Source organism: Schistocerca americana, chromosome X (genome assembly GCF_021461395.2).
Source record: "Schistocerca americana isolate TAMUIC-IGC-003095 chromosome X, iqSchAmer2.1, whole genome shotgun sequence".
NCBI classification, from domain to species: Eukaryota; Metazoa; Arthropoda; class Insecta; order Orthoptera; family Acrididae; genus Schistocerca; species Schistocerca americana.
The window spans coordinates 473,721,034-473,743,645 of record NC_060130.1 but is presented as its reverse complement, the minus strand read 5'-3'; the positions used below and the strand labels follow the sequence as shown (position 1 = coordinate 473,743,645).

At 38.2% G+C, this 22,612-nt stretch overlaps 1 protein-coding gene across 1 annotated transcript in view; it reads right to left on the bottom strand.

The window, feature by feature from the left end:
* LOC124554842 overlaps positions 1–22,612 on the bottom strand; it is a 511,599-nt gene that overhangs the window by 177,325 nt on the left and 311,662 nt on the right. The window contains exons 22-25 of the mRNA XM_047128504.1: positions 20,771–20,863; positions 20,285–20,350; positions 11,177–11,263; positions 785–889 (exon numbers count right to left, since the gene is read on the bottom strand). Of these exons, the coding sequence (XP_046984460.1) occupies positions 785–889; positions 11,177–11,263; positions 20,285–20,350; positions 20,771–20,863 (351 nt within the window). The remainder of the gene's footprint in view (positions 1–784; positions 890–11,176; positions 11,264–20,284; positions 20,351–20,770; positions 20,864–22,612) is intronic.

Below are 22,612 nucleotides of genomic sequence, written 5' to 3'. Positions count from 1 at the left end.
TATAATTGAGGGTGTCACAGTACAGAATGCAAATACGTGAACTACAGGTAATGCCCATATGACCTGTTGTACCATAAAGAGTTACTGTTGAAATATAAGTGGAATCTTATAAAGTTAACAATTAGAATGTGAATAGTACTGCTTCGAAATGCACTTGTGGTCAGTTCAAATCCTTCATGTCGGACAGCACAGACAGGTATCACAATGAATGACACACCAAACGATACACTGGCCAAACACACTGAATGTCTATTTTTCTCCTAGCACCTCGGTTGCGGCACTGGTCATCACACCTGTGGACCAAAGGTTCTAAATACAATCCTCCATTTGTTGATCTCAAACACTGCTAAACTATGGCTACCTAAATACAATCTTCAGTAATGGAAGTAAAGATGTTAAGAACTTCCAATGTGCATGACTTAGCTCACCTTAACCTTTCTCTTCACACACAACAATCAACAACCACACTCCAGAAGCTAGTATCTCCCCCTAGCCATCTCTCCCATATCCCCCCCTCCTGCCCCCCCCCCCCCCCCCCCTCTCTCTCTCTCTCTCTCTCTCTCTCTCTCTCTCTCTCACACACACACACACACACACACACACCCACACACACTATTTTTACAGTTTCTGGCTCCACTAGCTGAATTGCAGGATAACAGTTACTAAAGAGCTTATTGAAAAAATGGGTTTTATTCTATAAGGAAGATTCCATGGTTATTAACTGGTGAAACATATAATAAGGTAATTTGTGCTACCTTAATTAATAAACAGTGGAAATACTTACAAGGCTGTCTTCAGCTTCATGAGACAAGTGAGACAAGGAAGCTTCTTCAGGGCTTGTGTTAATATCTCTTTTAAAACTGGAAATTTCAGTTGTGTAATCAGAAGTCTGAAATAAAGACATAACAGTTCTCTATGTACACAGCTATATACTGTAGTCTTCCAAAATTACACTGAAGAGCCAAAGAAACTGATACACCTGCCTAATATCGTGTAGGGCTCCTGCAAGCATGCAGAAGAGCCGCAACACGACGGGGCATGGACTCAACTAATGTCTGATGTAGTGCTGGAGGAAATTGACACCATGAATCCTGCAGGGCTGTCCATAAACCTGTAAGAGTACGAGCGGGTGGAGGTCTCTTCTGAACAGTATGTTGCAAGGCATCCCAGATATGCTCAATAATGTCTATGTCTGGGGAGTTTGATGGCCAGCGGAAGTGTTCAAATTCAGAAGAATGTTCTTGGAGCCACTCTTTAGCTATTCTGGACATGTGGGGTGTCACTCTCTCCTGCTGGAATTGCACAAGTCCATGAGAACGCACAATGGACACGAATGGATGCAGGTGATCAGGCAGCGTGCTTACGTACATTTCACCTGTCTGAGTCATATCTACTCTTATCAGGGGTCCCATATCACTCCAACTGCACACACCCTACACCATTATAGAGCCTCCTTCATCTTGAACAGTCCCCTGCTGACATGCAGGGTCCATGGATTCATGAGGTTGTCTCCATACCTTTACACGTCCATCTGCTCAATACAATTTGAAACATGACTTGTCCGACCAGGCAACATGTTTCTAGTCATCACCAGTCCAACGTCTGTGTAGACTAGCCCAGGCAAGGTATTAAGCTTTGTGTCATGCTGTCATCAAGGGTACATGAATGGGCTTCGGCTCCAAAAGCCCATATCAATGACGTTTTGTTGAATAGTTCACAAACGTTGATGGCCCAGCACTGACATCTGCAGCAATTTCCAGAAGGGCTGCACTTCTATCACATTGAATGATTCTCTTTAGTTGTCATTGGTTCCAGTCTTGCAGGATCTTTTTCCAGCTGCAGCAATGTGAGAGATTTGATGATTTACCGGATTCCTGACATTCACACAGTACACTCGTGAAATGGTCTTACTGGAAATCCTCACTTCATCGTTACCTCGGAGATGCCGTGTCCCATTGCATGTGCACCGGCTATAACACCAGGTTTAAACTCACTTAAATGTTGATAACCTGCCATTGTAGCAGCAGTAACCAATCTAACAGCTGCGCCAGACACTTGTTGTCTTATATAGGCATTACTGACTGTAACGCCACATTCTGCCTGTTCACATATCTCTGTATTTGAATGCGCATGTCTATACCAGTTCCTCTTGCACTTCAGTGTATATGCATCACACTCAATACACAAGGATTAGTATTACAACATGAGACATAAATCACACTATCTTCAGTTTGATTTCCAGATTCCTTTTGTTGGACAATTTGAAACTCAGTGGCCCACTTGGACACTGAAATACTGAGTTTCACATTACTTAGGATGAAATTCTGAACAGGAAGTGTACTACATCCACATCCACACCTGCATCTGCACCTGAATTTATATACATTCTCCACAAGCCACACACAGTGCATGGCAGGATGTACCTGCTACCAACATATCAACATATCTTTCCCCTTCCTTTCCTGTTCCACTCTCAAATGAAATGGAGGAAAAAATGACTGTTTATATGCCTCCATATGAGCCCTAATGTTACTTATCTTGTCTTCACGGTTCTTAGAAAAGTACCCTACCAGTGGACATTCTGATGGAGGCAGAAGACCTGGTGTGGGCAGCACAGCAGAACTGTGCAAATATCTACCATATAGGTTGCACGCGACACATAGTATGGGCATATCCATTGACAGAAGTGTTTACCAGTGAGTGGCAGTAAGCCGGGTGGGAAAGTGCTTACACTGATTTCAACCACCACACATCTTGCCTTGCACTTCATGTCGAGGATTGTTGTAGACTGTTCAGTCATCACTCGCATGCTGAGTTTATAACTGTACATGCGTACACATGGTTTTGGCCATGTCTGCTTCCCATAGATTGACTCACATGGAGAGTTTTCATTTCCTCTTACAGGGTTCTGTTCCCCAGTTATAATTGAGCCACCATCAGCCCATGAAGTACCTGTGTCAACAGTGTAGTGTAGCAGCATTGTCACACACATGCAGAAACTAAACACACAATGTATATTGATAGTTACAGATATGATCTGCAGTCAGCTGCAAATGTCTGTTACCTAAATTTTCTCAATAGTGTTTTGCAAAAACATCATCATCTTCCCTCAAGGAATTCCCATTTGAGTACACAAAACATCTCAGTAATACTTGTATGTTGATCAAATCTACCAGTAACAAATCTAGTAGCAACCTCTGAATTGCTTCAATTTCTTCCTTTAATCTGAACTGGAGGGGATTTCAAACACTCAAGCAGTACTGAATAATGGGTCACATTAATGTTCCATATGCTGTCTCCTTTGTAGATGGGCTACACATTCCTAATATTCTCTCAATAAACCAAAGCCAACCATTTGCCTTCCCTATAACTGACCTCACATGCTAGTTCCATCTTGTATTGCTTCGCAACATTACACCTAGACGTAACTGTGAAGCAGCACACTACTGACGTTCTATCTGAAAATTACAAGTTTATTCTTCCTACTCACCTGCATAAACATACTTTTTTCTACAATTAGAATACGGTGGCATTCATTACATCAAATAGAAATTCTATCTAAGTCATCCCATAGCCTCCTACAGTCACTCAACAACGATACACTACGGCATCTTCAGCAAACAGATTACAGATTGCTGTTCATGCAATTTATGTACACAGAGAACATGAGTAGTCCAGTCGTACTGCCCTAGGACACCCCTAACAATGTCTTTGTCTCTGATGAACACTCATCACCCAGGACAACTTACTTGATTTTATTATTTGAAGGGACTTCAAGCTACTCACATATCTGGGAACCTATTCCAGATGCTCAGACATTAATTAAAGTCTGCTGTGGGGCACTATGACAAACGATTTCTGGAACTCCAGAAATATGGAATGTACCAGTTACCCTTCATCCATGGTTTGCAGTGTGTTATGTGATAAAGTGTCAAATTGAAATCTGCAAGAGCGATGGTCTCTCAATCGCTGCTGATCTGTGGACATAAGTTTTTCTGCCACATGGAAATTTATTATATTCAGACTTAGAATAAGATCAAGAATTTTGGAGTAAACTGATGTTAAGGATATTGGTATGTAATTTTATAAGATCATTCTTTTGACCTTATATACAGGAGTCACCCCCACTTTTTCCAGTTGCTTGGGACTTTGTGCTAGACAAGAGATTTGCAATATATCCAAACTAGGTAAGGAGCTAACTCTGAAGAGCACACACTGTAAAAATGCACTGGAATTCCATCTGGACCTGTCGACCTACTTGTTTTCAAATCTTTCAGTTCGTTCTCACTGCTGGGGATGACTATTACTATGGTCTCCGTACCGAGGTCTGTGTGATGGTCAAATGATGATATGACTGTACATCCTTCTGCATGAATTTCTACTAATTTTTGCCTGTTGGCATTTCTGTGGTTTTTCTCGAACCAAAAGTACCAAAATTTCTGCTTCCTTGATTTTTCCAAATTCTGTTATTAAACTATGGTGGGTCTTTTCAGTCCTTAATCCACATACTCAGCACATACTTCTCCAGAGCATGATCTGCAATGAGTTTAAACATTGGCCCTAATTTGTCTACATCCATCATACTGGAACTAAATTGTGTCCATGCATTGTCTATGTATGATCCTAACAACTGCTTATCTGCTCTTTCTAGCATAAATACTCTCCTAGCCTTCTTGATGCAGTTATTAAGTTTAGCAGCCATAGTCACAATGATGACATCAAGTTAACTAATCCCTGTCTCTATACTGACAATGTTGATAAGATCAGACCTGTTCATAGTTATAAGGGATAAAATATTTCCATTGCATGTGAGTTGTCACATTAGCTGTTGCAGACAATTTTTGGAAAACCTGTGTTCAGAACTGTGTAGCCATTTCCTGCATGTAGTGGACTCCTGACCTGTTTAACGGAACCTTGAAATCCAGAACCCTATGGCACAAGTCGAAGAATCTGCAACTTATACAGTTGCAGAACCGTCTGGGCCTTTGATTAAGATCCTCCCCTCAGCTCTGTACTGAAGGACCACAGTTGATTCTACAGTTTATTCCGTCAACAATAATACAGACTGTCTCAAGGAAGTAAGTTTTAAGTGAATTTTTATCTGCTTTTTTAAATAGATATATTTTGCATTTATTTTTGGTAGGTTTGACCGTTCAGTTTAGCTACAACTACCTTGCAGTCACTAATCCCTGTATCTGTCAAGATGCTCCTTATTTGGTTGGGATTATTTGTTGCAAAGAGGTCAAGTATGTTTTTGCAACCATTTATGCTTTGAGCTGAGCTACTAAACATGGTTTTCCAAAATTCCTTCACAATATGAAGTAAATATCTCAGAATTCGAACCAAGAACAACTGCCAACATTAATAACTTAAAAGTACATATCCTTGGTGTAGTGAACCAGGTTAAAACACTTGAGAAAGGCAAGGCTTCATGTCCAGATTGTACACCACTCCGATTTCTTTCAGAGTATGCTGATACAATAGCTCTGTACTTAGCAATCATACAAAGAAAACGACTTACTGACAAATAGCCAACAAGGCTTCAGAAAATATCAATCTTGTGAAAGACAACTAGCTCTTTATTCTCACAAAGTAATGTGTGCTATTGACAGCGGATGTCAAATTGATTCCACATTTCCAGATTTCCAGAAAGTATTTGACACCCTTCCTCACAAGCAATTTGTAATTAAATTGTGTGTCTATGAAGTATAATCTCAGTTGTGGATTTCCTGTCAGAAAGGCCGAAGTTCATAATAACTGACAAAGAGTCATCAAGTAAAACAGTAGTAATATCTGGCATTCCCCAAGGAAACATTATAGGCTCTCTATTGTTCCTGATCTACATAAAGGATTTAGAATACGATTTGAGAAGATGTCTTAATTTGTTTGCAGATGATGCTGTCATTTACCGCCAAGTAATGTCGTCAGATGATCAAAACAAACTGCAAAATGATTTAGAGTCTACTGGTATGGTGCAAAAATTGGAAATTGATTCTAAATCATGAAAGTATGTGAAGTCATCCACATGAGAACTAAAAAGAATCTGTTAAACTTCTCTTACATGATAAATCCCACAAATCTAGACAGTAAAACTTCAACTAAATACTTAGGGATTACTATTACAAATAATTTAAACTGGAATGATCAGACTGTTGTGGGGGAAAGCAAACCAAAGACTGATTTACTGGATGAACACCTACTTCTGGAGAATTGTTGTGCGGTGTGGGATCCACATCAGATGGGATTGATTGAGGACATCAAAAAAATTCAAAGAATGCAGCTCATTTTTTACCATCACAAAACAGCGGAAAGAAAGACATGGCTAAGACACACAAATTGGGGTGGCTGTCATTAAAACAAAGACGCTTTTCGCTGTGGCAGTACCTTCTTGCGAAAGTTCAAACACCAACTTTCTCGTCAGAGGGTGAAAATATTTTGTTGGCACCAACCTACATAGTGAGACATGGTCACAATAAAATAAGAGAAACTGGAGCTCACAGAGAAATATTTAAATGTTCATTTTTTCAGCATACTGTTTGAGGTTGGAACAGCAGAGAAGTTGCTTATAGATGGTTCAATGAACACTCTGTCACACAACTGTGAATTGCAGGGTAATCATGTAGATGTAGATGTTTTATGAGTTTTTAATATGATATAATATGACCTTTTGTTTCCTCTTTAAGCAATTTCATCTTTTCAGTCACTTGAGAGCCACCTCTTCTCCCTTTCGTCTCTGCATCTTCTTCCATAATCATCTTAGCATCATACTCAACTTTGGACCTTACTACACTTAAAATTCCAAGAAATGTTTTTTATACACCCTCAAAGGTCCCTATTGTATCTGAACAGTGTAGATGGTGCTCTATAAACAGTTTCTTTTTCGATTTTCTGAAGAATGTGTGTGGATCGTGGCTACTTGAATAGTCTGTTGAATGCATTGTCTTGCAAAGTCCAAACCTTATAGTGAAACACTCCAACGTCATTTCTAGCAATTTCCTTAGTTTTACACAAGTGGGTAGTTTTATGATTACAATATACTTTCCACCCTTTGTTTCTTTTAGTCAGTTTTTCTATTTTCCATTTGGTTTTTATTTCATCTTTATTTGTTGATACCTCTTTTTTGACTCTTCTCCTTTTCTATTTATTCTACAATGTCAGCAAAATCTTCACTTTCAAACATATTTCAACAAACTCATAATTACCACAAGCTGAATGCTCTTTATAACAAGATGTTCATACTAGAAGAGAAATAACAGCATTATTACAGTGCTGACAATGTGACAGGTGTCCAACAATAAACACAAGTTTGCCAACCACAACTGAATATATCACAAAGCTATCCATTTTTGGGAATGAACATTTTCTGAGAATTTTCTTCAGAACTTAAATAACAGGTTTTCTAATTAATGCTGTGTTGCCCTACACTTAGTATAGCAAAACAGCTGATTTTTGGCACAGAAAATAAATAGCCATGAGATGGAAACAAAATTTCATTTCAGATCATTAAAAGTAGCAGGTTTTGGAAAAAACCTTGAACTTTTGAGAGTAGTTTAAACACCATATAGTAAGAACTGATGACAAATGTTCTCAGCATTGAATTCACAAGGTGAAAATGCACAGAGTAACATTTATAACCAAGAAATGACCATTTCCAAAAGCAGCAGGTTTTGGAAGCAAACTACTTTAACAATGTTAATGGTAGCATGATTTCTGTTGAAACATATTTCGTGGATCTGCAGCTTCACATGAGACAACACTGCTATATGTTGAAAGTTAATTTTTTATTCAAGAAAATTGTACATTCCAAGTCCTACATAATTACCAACAAAGAGTTCATGAAGTATGTTAAAGAACCAGTAAGTGATGATACACATTACCATTAACATAGGGCCTTGAGGCATGAAATTTTTTTAGAACTGTCATTCCTGTAAAAAAGAATTAATCATCCACAGAGGGTTTCAAGAGCCCAGCAATGATATTTTGCTCATCCACGCCTTTCCTATGCTTTCTACAACACAAGGCCTATGTAGATGTGCCAAACAGCATAATACTATCACCACCGTCCTATGTATGTTCAATGGTACATTTGTCAAGACACTCTCCCAGAAGACAATATAGTGTGAAATTATTATTCACATGCAGTATTGGGTGATTTAGGAGACTAGGCAACTTGTTCCAATTATTTCATGATGCAGTTGCTATGTTTCTGTGGCTACTGCAATTGTACATTATCATCTTGTGCAACGAACGTGGTCAATATACAGTTTTTCTGTTGTGATGCCTTATTTATATTAATGAAAAATTAAAACAGCATGTAAAAATAACTGTTACTCCACAGTTGTACTACACAGTCATTTTTTACTTTAGACAGTTATTCAGTCCACTTCACGGCACAGACAAGTCTCTAACACAGACATTCTTGGAATATTCACAGATCTTTCAGTATCCCATCATTTACGTGTATTTGTCCATTTCTAACAGCACTGTACATGCTGGGCTGACACCTTACAACACGGTCACCATTCTTACAGATGTGTACCATGGGTAGATGCAGCCCTGGCCTGCTAGTAACATTACCCCATGAGATCGCACGTAAACAGCAGACATCAACACAACTCATCAAGCTGTTTTCAAGTAAGCCTCACACAGTCTCCATGGCATTGGGTGGCGCAACCCTCAACGATATGTGGTGCACAGATCAGAGTACGCAGTACTGCTGTTGTGGGCACCACTTTCCTAAATGAAATCACCTGCTGACTAAACGCCACTGAAGTATCCATCTGCTGGTGGCTGCTTGGGCCAGTACATGCTCCATGCTCTATACTGGCCGTATCTACAGCCCATCCAGTGAAGTCACCTTTGCCATTGCCATGAGCACCTGCCGTCTGACACTCGCTGCACTTCCATCAGTTGACAAAGTGCAACACATCACAGGACTTCCATTGGCAGCCCTCGAGTGCAACGTGTCACTGGACTTCCATCAGGCACTTTCAGGTGCCACGCTGCACTGGACTTGGGTCTCAGCTGCCCTCAAGCTCAAGGCTGTGGGGCCTTTTGTCTCCATTTCCATGAGCCCCCTATCTGCTTGTCAGCAACTACGCTTTCACGGGTCACGCCATTGTGAGTCTGGATTGACTTTTCAGTTTGTAATCAAGTAGTGTGGACACCACATCCCTTGAAACTGTGCACTGAGTTCTGTTTCACAGTTAATAAACAAACTGTTGTGACAGCTATCTGTATATTTCAGAAGTGTCACCTGTAGCAATGCTCAATTTCAGACACTAAAAATGGATGCTAATGACAAAAGCACTGGAACATCAGAGGTGAGGTTATTTTTTCTTCATACTCATTCTCAGTCACCAGGCCATGATGACAGATTTCTTTGCATTTTTAGCACCTGTAATGCATCTTTGTCTGCCTCCATAGTTTAGATGGTTGCCATGCAGAGGGTCTGGGTTCGATTCCCAGTACTGCCACAGTTTTTTCCTTGGTGAGAGGACTGGTAAGTGGGGCACTCAGCCTTGTGATATCAAGTGAGGACTTACTTGACTAATTAGTAGTGGTTCCACAATATGGAAAGTCTGAAAAATAGCCGGGAGAGTAGTGTGCTAACCACATCCCCATCCAAACTGCATCCGCATGATGCCACAAGGCAGAGGATGACACGGCAGCTGATAGACATCCTTGGAACTCATGACCTGAATGAGGATTGGCTCCAAGCACTACGGGACTTAACTTCTGAGGTCATCAGTCCCCTAGAACTTAGAACTACTTAACCTAACTAACCTAAGGACATCACACACATCCATGCCCAAGGCAGGATTCGAACCTGCGACCGTAGCGGTCGCGCAGCTCCAGACTGTAGCTCCTAGAACTGCTCGGCCATCCCGGCCGGCCCTGAATGAGGAGCTTGTAATGTATCTTTGATACCACATCATGTAACCTTCATGTATCCTGTAAGTACTTAATTCTATGGAACAGAGATGGTGACAGTATTCCAGTTTATCGGTGCACATATGGGTAGGGTGAGGAAACCTGTGACATAGTAGGTAGATCTGTCTTATTTAATGTATGGAACCAACTGAAATTCTACACCTGGATGGACAAATATGGGTTTGAACCTCACTGCTCCCCAATGTGTTAATTACTTAACCAATGATTATTACAAAAGTTTGCAATTATAAAAAAGAAAACTTGTTTCAGCCTCAAGATGGTTGTACTGTCATACAACCCTTGATCTTGAATCACTTCATTTGAGAAACAGGATCAAAACACAGATTTAATAATTCTGCTTCTGCTATGGCATTCAGTAGCAGTTAATTTGGTTCTGGAAGGAACAGTGGAGGTAAAAAAATTGTAAATGAAGACAAAAACCTAAAAATAAAAAAAGAGATTGTATGGGACATTGGGAGTAATAGTTGCATATAGGTGAAAGATATAATGAGTTGGGGTACAACAGAATCAGAAACAGAAGACGCTTCCCTAGATTCTACTCTTGTGTGTGGTGTTATGCTGACTGCACTTATTTCATCTTTTATATCTATTTCACTTGAACTCATATCGATTTTTTTTTAGAGCCTCTGATACTTTGATGTCTTCTCCTTTGCTCTACTCCTTCCTTTATATAACAAATAACATTGTGAAACAAATTTCTATTAGCATGTGCTCTTCTCACAGATTCTGAATATTTCCACCCATTGATGTAGAGCATTTTTCAGAGTAAACTAGTAATATCCTTGGTTAGATGTCCTATTTAAGACATAATCAAAGAACCTGAATATAACTTATAAATCTCGCTGAACATGCATTACAGTGTAACACAGTGGTAGTGATTACTTGAAAGTAAGCTAAGAACTGGTATTTAAATATTTTTACACAGGAAAGAAATAATATGCAACATATAGCAGCTAAGTTTAAATACATAGTTCAATGGACTAACACATTACTGGCTCATCTTTAAGATTTAGCTAATTTCTGAGTGATGGATAGTCCAACAACAACAATGCTACATAAAGGGGTTACAGCTCCTATTAAACAAAACCATTCCTGTTATTAGGATTGTTACTTGAAACAACACAGAAATTGAAAATCAAAGTAAACACAACTTTCAGCAATTCAGCCATGTAACTAACCTCAAAATAAATACATCAATAAATATTATAATAAAAATACTAACCAAGTCATGTTCCTCAGTATCAATACTATCTTCTTCCTTCTCTTCGACTGCAGATATTTCACAATGCTGTACAGGAGATGCATGCCCCTGAAATGCAGAACTTCCTGCAATATCTGACAATGCATTCTTAACTTCTAGGCACAGTGCCACTTTTCCTGGCTGTAGAAATACCATATCCCGCACAATAAGAAACTGTTTTAGTTCAAATGGCTCTGAGCACTATGGGACTTAACATCTGTGGTCATCAGTCCCCTAGAATTTAGAACTACTTAAACCCAATGAACCTAAGGACACCACACACATCCATGCGCGAGGCAGGATTCGAACCTGCAACCGTAGTGGTCACGCGGTACCAGACTGAAGCGCCTAGAACCGCATGGCCACACCGGCCGGCTTTGTTTTAGTAACTGAAATATGTACTAGTGTACATAGCACCCACAAACAATAAAGTGGAAGGTTTACAAGATTAAAGATTATTAGAGTGTGCACTATATTAAAAAAAAAAAAAAAAACACAAAAATTATTTTTTGAGTGGAGAGTTTCATACATTGGAAGTAGCCTTATCATGAAACAATATTATTTGCAGATGATGCTATTCTACATATTTGGGAACACTATAATAACATTCTTCAGAAGTTCAGGTACAATAATTTTGCTACCATAACAACCCAAATCAGTTCCTCATACCGTAATTATTGATTCCATATCCACTGATAAACTTTTTAAAAATCAGAGAAAGCAGATGGAAATAAGTTATTATTGTTATAGTCATATTTCCTCCAAAAAACACATGAAGTCTGTTTGCCATTTATCAATGCAATAAGTTCAGATTAAAACCTAGTGCAGAATATTTCCAGTGCACTTTTTATATACCATTGACCTGCAATGGAGCCTCAATACAGCCAATACATGACAAGGAGATATGCACAGAAATCTGTAGCATATTTTTACACACAATGATGAAATAATAATCAAGAAACTTTTCTTCACACAGTTTTAAGTACGGAACTACAGTTGAGACAGCATAAGAAGATCCCCGACAGCTAGCAGTGCTGTTGTCAGCTTCCAACTGTGACTCGCAAACAGCTGGAGTTAGCCTCCTATAGAGCTGCAACAACACTGAGGCATTACCAAAGAGATGTTTACATAATTGAATTATGTGATTGGTTGAGGTGGGAAACCACCACACCCAGGCCTTTCCAACTGTCACGGATCTTCTTAATCTGCCTTGACTACAGCTAACTTCATCAAATTTCACTGCTACTGAACAAATTATATGAAAACATAGGGGTGAAACCTATTTATGAGAACAGCCCGAATATTAGTTTGAAGACCTCAGTACTTTATTAGGCATAGTCCCCTCAAATTCTTTCAACCTTTGAACAGAATTATCCAGACAGTGTTGAGGGGCATACAGTTTAACATCTGACAATTTACATTTTTCACACATGATACTCACTGACAGAGGTGACAGGAGCAGTAACTGAGAGAAAAAAGTTCTTGGACCAACTATGGACCTTTGTATGTGTCTGACACTTACCCACTGATACACACTGTCATATGTCATATGCAATATTAACTCAGAAACAGCAGTACAGCACTATTTTATTAAATAGTGGAAATTTATATACTGAGACAGTGTAGTGAACCTAATATTTCATGCCTTTTGTTGTTAACAAAATACACTTGTTTGCAAGGAACAGCTGTTTACATAAAGACAAAGCTCAGTAGCTGCGGAGTATATTAAAGTGTTTCATTCAGAAAAGTAGACATTATTCTTAAGCATACATTTTCAGTTTCCAGGAGAACTGAAAACAGTCAGTAGTAATCGACATATTTTGAAGTTTAGTTTCACAGCTTTTTCCTTAACAAACTCCTACTCTGCAAAGATATCTAAGATTCATAAAACTGTAATTAGGATCACCATGGCTCAGTGATTAAATGGTTTAGGTGTCAGGCTACAAATATAAAGTTCTGAGGTTCAAACTCCAGTGAATCTCACAATGTTTTTATGTCATTTTTCAGTTATTTCACCTCTGGAAATGATTTGTATACACAGAATAGTAAAGTGCTTCACAGTTCAAACCCCACATTAAACTGCAGCTCCCCATATCATTGATTGGGTAAGGAATAATGCAAGGATATACCACCTCCAACACAAACATGCCTAGTAAATTACTGTGCAGTTTAAACCAAGCATCGGGTTGATGACACATTTAACTTTCTTTAATAGGCTTAGTCACTTGGGGTTTAGGTAAAACTATTCTTAAAATGCTGTCTCATGACAGGGAGGCCAATCCATCGTGATGTGAAAGAGGGAAGGAAATTTAGGATTTAACATCCTATTGAAAAATGAGGTCATTAGATAACGAGTATGAGCTCCAGTTGGGGAAAATTGGGTTGGAAATCGGCCGTGCCATTTTCGAAGGAACCATCCCTCCCTTAAGTGATTTAGGGAATCTACGAAACACCTCAATCTGAATGTGTACAGATACACTGTTCTCATTTTTAAATTTATTTAATCATTATTAAATTTATTTATTCTTCACTTAATTTAATGATGTGTTTTATGACTGAGTGTGTATGATGCACTGGTATCCCAAAATAACATACAAAATAAAACGAAAGGACTGTCAATGCCACATATCAGATAAAAACTAGATTTTAGTGCAATGTGTAATTTAAAAACTATATCTAACTTTCACATTCAACAGTTATTAATTAGTGGAATTAGGTGGTCATCTGTATAAATTTTCTCTGTTGAATAACCAGGTTCGATTCCGGGCGAGTTGGGGGTTTTCTCTGCCCGGGGACTGGGCGTTTGTGTTGTCCTCATCATTTCATCATCATCCTCATCATTCATGACAGTGACTACATTGGACTGTGAAAAAAATTGGACTATGAAAAAATTGGGACTTTGTACGGGCACTGATGAGCGTGCAATTAAGTGCCCCACAAACCTAACATCATCATAATCTGTTGAATAATATTCTACATTAATCAATTACCAACAGCTGCATGGCAAAATATCCAGTAAATCTAAAACTGAAATTTGATTTCCTACTGAAGACACATTTTTGGATATATATGGATCCTTGTCTATACTGACAAAATCCAGCAATAGGATGACTGCTACAACAGCTGGCTACTGAATGAAAACAAACAGTTTCACAGGTACTTTTCCTTTCAATGCGGCCATAGGAACCACTGTAAGCACTGCACAACACACTTTTTGCCCTCTGCATGAAGATAGGTGATTATTGACAACTGTCATATGCTGAATTCATATTTGATTTTCAGTTTTTCTCCATCATGTACAGTTTCCTCTGGATATTGATTTCTTTTCTCTGTTATAGAAATATTCTTTAATTTAATTGGAATAAGTTTCAATTCACATGCAACTCAGTAACTTTCTTCTCTATTTTATTCTTATCTCTGTGTCTGTCCATCTTGTGTTAGCTATCATAAAAGGAGTCACAATTTTGCCTTGTGCTACCACACGGTGAGTTTTCATGCAGTTTTGACAAAAGAGTATTGGTGCTGTATTGTAATGGCAGTCAATATTGTATCGCATGTTGTGCATATGTCAAGAGTGTGATATATGAGTATATTCTGTCAGAAATTTCTGGACAAAATATCTAGATATGTGTAAATAACCTCAATATGTTTGTTACACATGTGGGGAATATAGAGTGAAGAGCCAAAGGTATAACTTACTCATGCAGTTAAGAAGGTGTACTACAGCAAAAACTCATTTTTATGTTGCCGCATTTTACGTTTTCCTCTTTTTTTATATTAATTTTTGTCGGTCCCAACAGAAGTCCTATTCTCTCAATAAAATGCTTTCCCATCATTAATGATTCCATGTTACATTTCCCACATTTTAAGTTTCCTTTGACATCAATTTTTATGCAGAGTTCTGCTAAAAGTGCATTATATTCCTTCTCAGAGTCAGCCCCCCCCCCCCCCCCCCCCTCTCTGTTCCACTCACAGATCACGCGAGGGAAAAATGACTGTCTGAATACCTCAGTACAATCACTAATTTCCCTATTTCCCTTATCTTTGAATGGTGATCATTGCACGATTTGAAAGTTGGTGGTACTAATATATGCTTTACATCCTCAGTGAAGATCGGATTTTGGAATTTAGTGAGCAGCCCCTTACGTTTAGCATGTTGTATGTGTCCCACTTCAAACTTTCTATGAGATTTGTAATGCTCTCGAGACGGCTAAATGTACCAGTCACAAATCTTGCTGCTCTTCTTTGGACCTTCTCAATCTCTTGAATCAGACCCAACTGGTAAGGGTCCCATACAGACGAGCAATACTGCTTGGAGCAAAGCAGAAAATGCAGACTATACACAAAGTTATTGATCATGTAATGTAGTGTGGTAAGAAAGATTTTCATTGTCAGTGTGTTAAGTCAAGGCTGCCAGTATCATAGGTTAGCAATGTTTGGAAGGGTGGGAAAGTGTGCTAAGTCACTGCCTTAATGACACTCACGATCTGATGATAGTGACTCTAGTAGGAACTTTTCTTCTGCTCCTTGTGTTGCATTACAAGAGCTTTAATTTAATTTCACAATCCTTTACACAAATAAACACTGCTTTTGAAGATGGCTGTCTCTATAATAGGCTTTCGCAAACTGTCGTTACCTCTGCATGAAATATGCTAATCTGTACTATGCTGGCAGTCTTAGGTTGGTATGACTTGATGTCAGACGTACACATTCCTCCTCAAGATACCCCATAACATGACGACAGTGTCTGTCCATTTTCTCACCCACGACATACCCGAGCCAAGTGACCTCCTTGTTGGCAATAAGCTGTACATTTCCTGCCAACTGTTCTCCATTTATGAAAACTGCCAACTTTAGTGTTTTACACAATACTGTGTTTCAAGTTTTATTTACTTAATTTTACAATGATTATCAACAATAAGTCTCACATTAGAACATGAATATCATTTTAATTTACACCGTTGGACACAATTAGAATGAAGAGGGAAACCCAAAACCCACGTACGTGTGTGTGTGTGTGTGTGTGTGTGTGTGTGTGTGTGTGTGTGTCAGCACTTGACCACTGCTTTTGTGACTGATGCTTTGTATAGTGTGGAGAGACAAGCAGAGCTAACTGCTGTTATAAGGAAACAAAAACAACTTCTTCAGATATTTTAAATAGACAAAATTTAAATTGTTTTAATTTAATATTTTGAATGACATAAAGAGAATGACAGTACGAGCAATTTACTCATTTTCATTTGTAGTATTTCCATGCTTCCCTGTACTTTATACTTTCCTACATTTTACTGTTTTTTGGGTCAGTCCACCAAAAAGTGTTAAAATAGGGTTTTGGCTGCACAGTTGGGGACCAAGGTAAGGCCTTTCCTCCTTATCTTTGTTGTGGCACATGTACAAGCAACTTGTGTTAGTCGTTGCAGGGTTCTTGAACATCAGTGTCATTTATGGTAACAAAACATGCTGCAAACAGAAGACAATGACTCCTACTTTTGCTTGACCAAGGTGAAAGTGTAAACTGCAAAATCAAAACTATATACAAACCTGCCCTCAGCCATGAAGACAGTTCCTCATGATGCTTCTCTGTCTCCTATGCCACCAAGTGATTGGACCATTGATGAACAACGTATAGAGATGTTATCCGATAGCAGTGGGAACAAAACAGCAGCAGCAACCAGTGTAACACATGTTGTTCCAGATCAAGAATATTTGCCACCACAATCAACATCACCACATCACATTATACCGGGAGAACTTAATGAACTCTGTTGGGACTTGACTCTGTCACAGGCACAACCTGAGTTACTGACTTCGTGACTACAAGGATGGAATTTGCTCATTCAGAGAGTTAAAGTGACTTCATATAGTAGGTGTCAGAATGTGTTTGAAACAACCTTTTCCTTTTCCTCCAATGGGTTTTTGTACAGCAGTGACATCAGCCATTTGTTTGGAACACTGTGTCACATTCACAACCCTAAAGAATGGAGACACTTTACTGATTCCTCAAGATCAAATTTAAAGGCAGTCCTCCTCCATAATAGTAAGAAATATCTCTCAGTTCCAGTCCGATACTCGATTAACATGAAAGAGACTTATGAAACTTTGCGAGTTTTACTCAGTTACTTATACTATGATATGTATAACTGGAAATTGTGTGCAGATCTGAAAGTAACAGGATTATCAACTGGTATGCAACCAGGTTATATGAAGTACTGTTGCTTTCTGTGCGAGTGGAGCAGCCACAACAACAAAGAACATTACTTATGTAAAGAGCAGGCTAAGTGAAACGTCTACATTCCGGGTAAAAGGAGTATGTCATATAAATCGTTAGTAAACTCTGAAGATGTATATCTCCTACATCAGTATATTAAAATGTGGTTAACACAGACATTTGCGAAGACGCTGGACAGAGAAGGGGAAGCTTTTGCAAATCTGGGAAGAAAGATTCCCCACTAAAAGCAATGCAAAGGTTAAAGAGGGAGTATTTTTTAGCCACCAAGTACGACAGCTTATGCGAGATACAGATTTTGCCAACTCATTAAGTGAGACTGAAAAAGGTACACGGAATGCCTTCAAGTCAGTGCATATGCAATTTATTGGAAACCACAAATCTGATGACTATAAAGAGATTGTGAATAACATGATCACCTGTTTCCAACATATGAAATGCCATACGGCACCAAAATTACATTTGCTTGATTTTCATCTGGACTTTGTCCACCTCAAACTTTGGGGGATATAAGCGATGAACATGGGGAATGCTTTCAACAAGACATTGCAGTAATGGAAAAGTGGTTTGTAGGGTGGTGGAACTGCAGCATGTTAGCAGATTATTGTCAGTCCTTATTTGCCATAACCATGAAAAGAGAAAAACCATAATTTTATTCAAAGGGAAGACCACAAGTTAAAATGACTTTAACAGTGAAACCACAATATGACCACAGTACAGTATCCATTATTCTCCAGAGTGGGTTGAAGATATTTTCCCTTGCATTTTCATTACATCAAGATTCTATGATAAGGAACAGCGTAAAAGTAGACTTCGGACAACAAATTATAGTTTGTTTTTTTTCCTTTAAATAGCACTTCTGCAATGAAAGTTTTATTTATACAGGGTTTGTTACACTGTTTTCATATACGCAGTATTCTTTTAACTTACATCAGGGTCAGGAGAAAGTTTCTCAGAAAGTATCTTGTTATAGCTTATAGGTAACAATTTTCTGTAACTAGAGAAATGACTATCTCAAGTAAACAATGCAAAAGTAGTATTTTTAGTAATTTAATGTGAAAGCATCATTTTTTTGTAAAATGTAAACAGATTTGTCAGTTTTACCATTCCCATGTAAACATGTCATAAATATGTGGGCATAAGTTTAATAATCTTGATAACTGAAAGGTATTTTAATAGTGTGATTGGATCCTGATTTTGTCTTCAATGTTGATTTTCTGGTACAACCTAAAAATGACTTAACTTCCCACACAAATAAATGATGGCCTACATGTGACATCAGTCAAAAATAACCCATTTCCAATTAACTCCACTACAGTAACAGTATTAAATGCTATGTCACATTTTCTGCCACTTTTGCATGAACCAGAAATAATGTATTTTCAAGAGATCTCTAGTGTGTTGTATCAATTAAAATGTATTTTTTCGTAATACGCAAGAAAAACCACATTGGCATTTGAACCTATTTCTGCACTGTAGAAAATTCAAGCCTCTAACAACAAATGTTTCTATCTGTTAGCACAGCATGGCTCATAATGCAAAAGGCATATGGAACATATTAAGTAATGACTAATGATGTAATAAAACTAAAAATCAGTGTATATATATGCCATATGTGATCAAAGTATCCGGACACCACCACAAACATACATTTTTCATATTAGGTGCATTGTGCTGCCACCTACTGCCAAGTAGTCCATATCAGCGACCTCAGTAGTCATTAGATATTGTGAGAAAGCAGAATGGGGCACTCCGTGGAACTCATGGACTTCGAACGTGGTCAGGTGATTGGGTGTCACTTTTGTCATAAATCTTTGTGGAAGATTTCCACACTCCTGAACAACCCTAGGTCCACTGTTTCCAATGTGATAGTGAAGTGTAAACATGAAGGGACATGTACAGCAAAAAAACATATAGGCCGACCTCGCCTGTTGACTGACAGAAACCGCTGACCATTGAAGAGATTCGTAATGTGTAACAGGCAGGCATTTATCCAGACCATCACACAGGAATTCCAAACTGCATCAGGATCCACTGCAAGTACTATGACAGTTAGGTGGGAAGTGAGAAAACTTGGATTTCATGGTCGAGCGGCTGCTCATAAGCCACACATCACACTGGTAAATTCCAAATGACGGCTTGCATGGTGTGAGGAGCGTAAACCTTGGACAATTGAACTGTGGAAAAATGTTGCGTGGAGTGATGAATCATGGTACACAATGTGGCAATCTGATGGCAGGGTGTGGGCATGGCGAATGCTCTGCGAACATAATCTGCCAGTGTGTGTAGTGCCAACAGTAAAATTCAGAGGTGGTAGGGTTATGGTGATGTGTCGTGGGATTGCACCCCTTGTTTTTTTGCATGCCACTATCACAGCACAGGCCTACATTGATGTTTTAAGCATGTTCTTGCTTCCCACTGTTGAAGAGCAATTCGAGGATGGCGATTGCATCTTTCAACATGATCGAGCAACTGTTCATAATGCACAGCCTGTGGCGCAGTGGTTACACAACATAAAGTCTGTGTAATGAGCTGGCATGCACAGAGTCGTTACCTGATTCCTATAGAACACCTCTGGATGTTTTGGAACAACGACTTCGTGCCAAGCCTCACCGACTGACATTTATACCTCTCCTCAGCGCAGCACTCCATGAAGAATGTGTTGCCATTCCCCATGAAACCTTCCAGCACCTGATTGAACATATGCCTGTGAGAGTGGAAGCTGTCATCAAGGCTGAGGGTGGGCCAACAGCATACTGCATTCCAGCATTACCAATGGAGGGTGCCAGGAACTTATAAGTCATTTTCAGCCAGGTGTTCGGATACTTTTGATCACATAGTGTATATATATCTTGAATTCTTACCGAGTCATCTGGATCTACTGTGTAGTCTACTATTGTTTCTTCTTTCACAAAGGAAGTCTCAGATTCCTGAAATGGGGTATAACAATTAGTCTTCCACATTGTTTTATGTTTAGTGGTGTTAACCTTAGAATAAAAGGTCATTGTTCAGATTACAGATTTGTTATGATTTTGAACTACTATGATGTCTATTACAGCTACCTATAACCTGTAAACAGAGCACTGTTTCAAAACCATTCTTCACAGCAAAATATGAATTAAACTCCCCTCACCTTTTTCAAAAGGTTTACAGGTGTTAAGTAAAGTAACTACTACACCACTAAGCTTCAAATGATTGTATAATGATTGAACATTTCATTGTTTCAGCTTATTTCCATAAAAACCTTAGTATAATATGTTAATTTAACAACATATCTCACACCTCCACATTTTTGCACAATGTAAGAGAACAACAACTGCTTTCACAATCCAAACATAAAATATACTTACATCGTCCTTCACACTGTCTAGAGCAGCAGTTACCCCTTGGTTTCCTTCAGTATCAGTATCTGAAGCACTAACTACAGCTGGACAATCACAGTTCTGAAACCAAGAAATACTTATTTTCATGAAATATACTAAAAACATAATAGCAATTTGTGGGGTGCTGTTAAACCTCATTTAACACACTTCCACATGTAATGACAAGGATTAAAATCTTACTGATTTGCTAGCACTTCACTTTATACTACAACAGAGCATGTTCCACATGTATCAACATTCTTAGTGTAATATGACCACTCCACACTTTTCTTTGGATTTTAAGTGACATATTACTTGAATCTATTTTCATAATAAAGTTGAACAACTACTTTTCTTCTACTTCCTCATCTCTTCTTTACTTTCCATTTTACACTGTGTATTACAAGCTACGATTCCCATATTTCCCTCAGTCTTCCCGGGTCTCATTTTCCATTTGGTTCCTATTTCTTTATTTTTACTGGCAATTTTTCATTATCCATTGTTTGTAGATGTTCCTTTCAACTTCTATTTTCTTCTGACTCTTCTTCTACAGTGCATACATTTAGTTCATTTCTGATTATATCATCATTCTTTTTGGAGTTCTATACTTAAATCTGGAAAAGCAGAATCCTTATAGGGTCACTTTGTGCAGATGACACTACTTTTACAATACCAAGAAGGACTTAGACAAATTAAAATCACAAAGTGAAGAACAATTACGAGCATTTAATGACTGGTTTGAAATCAATGAGTGAAGAATCAAACCTGACAAAACAATAAGTATTCTATTCAGTCTATGTAATATAGAAAGAGATACTAAATCAGCAGAGCTCCTTGGTATTCACCTTGGTTCAAGATTAACTTGGGAGACACATTCAAATTTTATATACACAAAAACAGCAAGGGTCATTTTTGTATTGGGTAAACTTAAAACTTATGTTAGTGATAATATTACACTTACTTCATATTGTGCATTCTTCCACTGTTTATTATACATGAAAGAAAAAGGTACCCTCAGAAAATAAATTCACCTACATGAGGTATGACAAAGAAAACATACACCTCCAACTAGACATCACATGGGATGTGTATGCGAACAAGGAACAAAAAAATTTACCGATTTCTCAGTTAAAAATACTCTTTTTCCCAGGTGAAAACACACATTTTCCCCAGGTGAAAATACACTTTCTTTGTGTTAAGTGACAGCATACTTTCCCTCAGACATGTAAAACTTATATATCCTTTAAAAGGTAAAGGTTTTATACAAAAGTGTAGAACTTTCCACATTTTAGGGACTGAAACCCAGTAAAAAAAAATAATGCATTTTGGAAAGATCTTTGATGCGCAGCAACATGTACACTGCATATTTTCACATTACAAAAGTATAAATACAAATTTCATCAAACTCAGTGGGCTAGTTTTCGAAACACTGAAATTGAGATTGTGATGCACTTCTGTCAGCCAATCATAGCTTATGTCACCTTATCCCATCAGCAAATGACAGCAGATATTCAGAGCATATGGCACATTATGTTGTCAGCTGATACCAACATCACTATTAAGTAGTGTGAACACACAAATAGGAAAAGTTCATGGCTTAAATCAATATACATACAGTACAGGAAAAAAAGCTAAGCTTTCACATATAATACTGCTTTTTTTTCATGTCTTATCCTTTACCTTTACAATGTATTAAACACAAATGTGCCAGTAAAATTTTAAATGATGACATAAATGTCTGGTCTTTTAGGCTGAAATATTTTTTAAGTGACTGGTCCTCAAAGTGTCAAGTTTTGAACGAAAGTCAAATGCTCTGTCATTTAAGAAATT